This window comes from Carassius carassius, unplaced genomic scaffold (assembly GCF_963082965.1).
Source record: "Carassius carassius unplaced genomic scaffold, fCarCar2.1 SCAFFOLD_74, whole genome shotgun sequence".
Classification (NCBI taxonomy): domain Eukaryota; kingdom Metazoa; phylum Chordata; class Actinopteri; order Cypriniformes; family Cyprinidae; genus Carassius; species Carassius carassius.
In genome coordinates this window covers 164,554-170,269 of record NW_026775070.1, presented here as the reverse complement: position 1 = coordinate 170,269, position 5,716 = coordinate 164,554, and the positions used below count along the sequence as shown (strand labels likewise).

The window sequence follows — 5,716 nt, the reverse complement described above, 5'->3', positions numbered from 1 at the left end:
CTGCTGATACATTTGATATAAAGTGTAAATCTTGTTAAATACAAGCTAAACAAGCAGTTGAAAGTGTTAGTTTGCCATTCCTGGTTTGCATGAAATGGTTTTGGTATTTTCTCAAACAATGGAAATCATGTTACGAAACATAATTTAAAGGAAGGACATTTTGAATGTAACCTTTTATTTAGTCCTCAGATTCACACAGGCAAAAGTTCTGGCAGAGCTGCTTGACAACATTTTTTCAGGGAACATTCGCTGGCCGCTGAAATCAAGCCAGACTACATTAAAGCCTGAAGTTAAAAACAGATTTGACCTTGCATTTATTTGTAACAGAAGGTCCTTTGTGCATTTCTATGAATGTTAAATAACAGGCTTCGATTGAGAATGTCTTCTGAGAACTTTATATGTTTCTACATTATTTTCAAAAGCACTCTTAAAGCCCACAAGAGTCTTAGAGTCTGACCTCTCACAGCAGCAAAAGTCAATAAACCTACAAATCCCAAGAGCTGTGCTCCTCAACTTTATTTCTGTTGCTCTGTGCCAATAATCACACAGATCAGCGTGACCAGTGGGTAAGGAAGGCTTTCTAAGACAGGGCCATGACCTCAGGATCCTGTGTTTTCTCTCCAGGGTCGCAGCCGCACTCACGGGTCAGACTCACTGAGGACAGAACCAAACTGCTCCATTCATCCATGTAGAGAAACAGGACGATGTCGTGAGCGGTCGGCTTACAACACTGTGGGAAGACAATGAAGATTACATCTGAGCCCAGAGAAAAGACCATCTGAAGCATTTCTTTAGTCTGAAGCCAATAGTTGAGAGGAAACATGTTTGTGTAAAGCATTTCTTAAAAGAAAACAAAGCACCTAAGCATGATGTAGAGGACCTTTACCTGTGCCGACGCGCCTGGACTCTCAGAGCAGGATTGGCACTGGACGAAAGTGATGCTCTCTGGATAAACCACCCAGCGGTCCCAGCCCAGATCTGACACATTTACACAAGACAAGACATACATGAAGAGCCCAGTCTCAGCAAAGCTGCCCAGGTCATATCTCACCCCAAAACCAAAAGCAAATTAAAGGACTGATATCATGTCTACTTGCTTTCATTAATGATGTGTGAAGTATTTATTGCGCTCATATTTATTGTAATTTTAAAGCCTTTATTTTATGCTGATTTTAACTACAAAAGCAAGCAAAGAAAATGTAAGAGTCATAGTATGGTGTATCATGTAAGATGCGTGTGGAAGTCGTGGCCTAGTGACTGAGATGTCCTTGAGCAAGACACAGAACCCCCAACTGCTCCCCGACGCGCAGCATAAATGATGCCGACTGCTCCAGGTGTGTGTGTGTTCACAGTGTGTGTGTGTGTGTGTGTGTGTTCACTGCTCCGGGTGTGTGTTCACAGTGTGTGTGTGTGTGTGTGTGTGTGTGTTCACTGCTCCGGGTGTGTGTTCACAGTGTGTGTGTGTGTGTGTGTGTGTGTTCACTGCTCCGGGTGTGTGTTCACAGTGTGTGTGTGTGTGTGTGTGTGTGTGTGTGTGTGTGTTCACTGCTCCGGGTGTGTGTTCACAGTGTGTGTGTGTGTGTGTGTGTTCACTGCTCCAGGTGTGTGTGTGTGTGTTCACAGTGTGTGTGTGTGTGTGTGTGTGTGTGTGTGTGTGTGTGTGTGTGTGTGTGTGTGTGTGTGTGTTCACTGCTCCGGGTGTGTGTTCACAGTGTGTGTGTGTGTGTGTGTGTTCACTGCTCCAGGTGTGTTTGTGTTCACAGTGTGTGTGTGTGTGTGTGTGTGTGTGTGTGTTCACTGCTCCGGGTGTGTGTTCACAGTGTGTGTGTGTGTGTGTGTTCACTGCTCCGGGTGTGTGTTCACAGTGTGTGTGTGTGTGTGTGTTCACTGCTCCGGGTGTGTGTTCACAGTGTGTGTGTGTGTGTGTTCACTGCTCCAGGTGTGTGTGTGTGTTCACAGTGTGTGTGTGTGTGTGTGTGTGTGTGTTCACTGCTCCGGGTGTGTGTTCACAGTGTGTGTGTGTGTGTTCACTGCTCCAGGTGTGTTTGTGTTCACAGTGTGTGTGTGTGTGTGTGTGTGTGTGTGTGTGTGTGTGTGTTCACTGCTCCGGGTGTGTGTTCACAGTGTGTGTGTGTGTGTGTGTTCACTGCTCCGGGTGTGTGTTCACAGTGTGTGTGTGTGTGTTCACTGCTCCGGGTGTGTGTTCACAGTGTGTGTGTGTGTGTTCACTGCTCCGGGTGTGTGTTCACAGTGTGTGTGTGTGTGTGTGTGTGTGTGTGTGTGTGTGTGTGTGTGTGTGTGTGTTCACTGCTCCGGGTGTGTGTTCACAGTGTGTGTGTGTGTGTGTGTGTGTGTGTGTGTGTGTGTTCACTGCTCCGGGTGTGTGTTCACAGTGTGTGTGTGTGTGTGTGTGTTCACTGCTCCGGGTGTGTGTGTGTTCACAGTGTGTGTGTGTGTGTGTGTGTGTTCACTGCTCCGGGTGTGTGTTCACAGTGAGTGTGTGTGTGTGTGTTCACTGCTCCGGGTGTGTGTTCACAGTGTGTGTGTGTGTGTGTGTGTGTTCACTGCTTCGGGTGTGTGTGTGTGTTCACAGTGTGTGTGTGTGTGTGTGTGTGTGTTCACTGCTCCGGGTGTGTGTTCACAGTGTGTGTGTGTGTGTGTGTGTTCACTGCTCCGGGTGTGTGTTCACAGTGTGTGTGTGTGTGTTCACTGCTCCGGGTGTGTGTGTGTTCACAGTGTGTGTGTGTGTGTGTGTGTGTGTGTGTGTTTACTGCTCCGGGTGTGTGTTCACAGTGAGTGTGTGTGTTCACTGCTCCGGGTGTGTGTTCACAGTGTGTGTGTGTGTGTGTGTGTGTTCACTGCTCCGGGTGTGTGTTCACAGTGTGTGTGTGTGTGTGTGTGTGTGTGTGTGTGTGTGTGTGTGTGTTCACTGCTCCGGGTGTGTGTTCACAGTGTGTGTGTGTGTGTGTGTGTTCACTGCTCCGGGTGTGTGTTCACAGTGTGTGTGTGTGTGTGTGTGTGTGTGTGTGTTCACTGCTCCGGGTGTGTGTTCACAGTGTGTGTGTGTGTGTGTGTGTGTTCACTGCTCCGGGTGTGTGTTAACAGTGTGTGTGTGTGTGTGTGTGTGTGTGTGTGTGTGTTCACTGCTCCGGGTGTGTGTTCACAGTGTGTGTGTGTGTGTGTGTGTGTGTGTGTTCACTGCTCCGGGTGTGTGTTCACAGTGTGTGTGTGTGTGTGTGTGTGTGTTCACTGCTCCGGGTGTGTGTTCACAGTGTGTGTGTGTGTTCACTGCTCCGGGTGTGTGTGTGTTCACAGTGTGTGTGTGTGTGTGTGTGTGTTCACTGCTCCGGGTGTGTGTTCACAGTGAGTTTGTGTGTGTGTTCACTGCTCCGGGTGTGTGTTCACAGTGTGTGTGTGTGTGTGTTCACTGCTTCGGGTGTGTGTGTGTTCACAGTGTGTGTGTGTGTGTGTGTGTTCACTGCTCCGGGTGTGTGTTCACAGTGTGTGTGTGTGTGTGTGTGTGTGTGTGTGTGTGTGTGTTCACTGCTCCGGGTGTGTGTTCACAGTGTGTGTGTGTGTGTGTTCACTGCTCCGGGTGTGTGTTCACAGTGTGTGTGTGTGTGTGTGTGTGTGTGTGTGTGTGTGTGTGTGTGTGTGTGTGTGTGTGTGTGTGTGTGTTCACTGCTCCGGGTGTGTGTTCACAGTGTGTGTGTGTGTGTGTGTGTGTGTTCACTGCTCCGGGTGTGTGTTCACAGTGTGTGTGTGTGTGTGTGTGTGTGTGTGTGTGTGTGTTCACTGCTCCGGGTGTGTGTTCACAGTGTGTGTGTGTGTGTGTGTGTGTGTGTGTGTTCACTGCTCCGGGTGTGTGTGTGTGTTCACAGTGTGTGTGTGTGTGTGTTCACTGCTCCGGGTGTGTGTTCACAGTGTGTGTGTGTGTGTGTGTTCACTGCTCCGGGTGTGTGTGTGTTCACAGTGTGTGTGTGTGTGTGTGTGTGTGTGTTCACTGCTCCGGGTGTGTGTTCACAGTGTGTGTGTGTGTGTGTGTGTGTGTTCACTGCTTCGGGTGTGTGTGTGTTCACAGTGTGTGTGTGTGTGTGTGTGTGTTCACTGCTCCGGGTGTGTGTTCACAGTGTGTGTGTGTGTGTGTGTGTGTGTTCACTGCTCCGGGTGTGTGTTCACAGTGTGTGTGTGTGTGTTCACTGCTCCGGGTGTGTGTTCACAGTGTGTGTGTGTGTGTGTGTGTGTGTGTGTGTGTGTGTGTGTGTGTTCACTGCTCCGGGTGTGTGTTCACAGTGTGTGTGTGTGTGTGTGTGTGTGTGTGTGTGTGTTCACTGCTCCGGGTGTGTGTTCACAGTGTGTGTGTGTGTGTGTTCACTGCTCCGGGTGTGTGTGTGTGTTCACAGTGTGTGTGTGTGTGTGTGTTCACTGCTCCGGGTGTGTGTTCACAGTGAGTGTGTGTGTGTGTTCACTGCTCCGGGTGTGTGTTCACAGTGTGTGTGTGTGTTCACTGCTTCGGGTGTGTGTGTGTGTTCACAGTGTGTGTGTGTGTGTGTGTGTTCACTGCTCCGGGTGTGTGTTCACAGTGTGTGTGTGTGTGTGTGTGTGTGTGTTCACTATTCCGGGTGTGTGTTCACAGTGTGTGTGTGTGTGTGTGTGTTCACTGCTCCGGGTGTGTGTTCACAGTGTGTGTGTGTGTGTTCACTGCTCCGGGTGTGTGTGTGTTCACAGTGTGTGTGTGTGTGTGTGTGTTCACTGCTCCGGGTGTGTGTTCACAGTGTGTGTGTGTGTGTGTGTGTGTGTGTGTGTTCACTGCTTCGGGTATGTGTGTGTTCACAGTGTGTGTGTGTGTGTGTGTGTGTGTTCACTGCTCCGGGTGTGTGTTCACAGTGTGTGTGTGTGTTCACTGCTCCGGGTGTGTGTTCATAGTGTGTGTGTGTGTGTGTGTGTGTGTGTGTTCACTGCTCCGGGTGTGTGTTCACAGTGTGTGTGTGTGTGTGTTCACTGCTCCGGGTGTGTGTTCACAGTGTGTGTGTTTGTGTGTGTTCACTGCTCCGGGTGTGTGTTCACAGTGTGTGTGTGTGTGTGTGTGTGTTCACTGCTCCGGGTGTGTGTTCACAGTGTGTGTGTGTGTTTGTGTGTGTGTTCACTGCTCCGGGTGTGTGTTCACAGTGTGTGTGTGTGTGTGTGTGTGTGTGTGTTCACTGCTCCGGGTGTGTGTTCACAGTGTGTGTGTGTGTGTGTGTGTGTTCACTGCTCCGGGTGTGTGTTCACAGTGTGTGTGTGTGTGTGTGTTCACTGCTCCGGGTGTGTGTTCACAGTGTGTGTGTGTGTGTGTTCACTGCTCCGGGTGTGTGTTCACAGTGTGTGTGTGTGTGTGTGTGTGTGTGTGTGTTCACTGCTCCGGGTGTGTGTTCACAGTGTGTGTGTGTGTGTGTGTGTGTTCACTGCTCCGGGTGTGTGTTCACAGTGTGTGTGTGTGTGTGTGTGTGTGTTCACTGCTCCGGGTGTGTGTTCACAGTGTGTGTGTGTGTGTGTGTGTGTGTGTTCACTGCTCCGGGTGTGTGTTCACAGTGTGTGTGTGTGTGTTCACTGCTCCGGGTGTGTGTGTGTTCACAGTGTGTGTGTGTGTGTGTGTGTTCACTGCTCCGGGTGTGTGTTCACAGTGAGTGTGTGTGTGTGTTCACTGCTCCGGGTGTGTGTTCACAGTGTGTGTGTG

General features: G+C 49.9%; 1 protein-coding gene across 1 annotated transcript in view; it reads right to left on the bottom strand.

Annotated features, from left to right (window-relative positions):
• Positions 1-479: 479 nt before the first annotated feature.
• The window catches only part of LOC132134579 (bone morphogenetic protein 5-like), a 10,353-nt gene continuing 5,116 nt past the window's right edge, over positions 480-5,716 (bottom strand). The window contains exons 4-5 of the mRNA XM_059547112.1: positions 887-978; positions 480-730 (exon numbers count right to left, since the gene is read on the bottom strand). Of these exons, the coding sequence (XP_059403095.1) occupies positions 581-730; positions 887-978 (242 nt within the window). The 3' untranslated portion in view covers positions 480-580. The remainder of the gene's footprint in view (positions 731-886; positions 979-5,716) is intronic.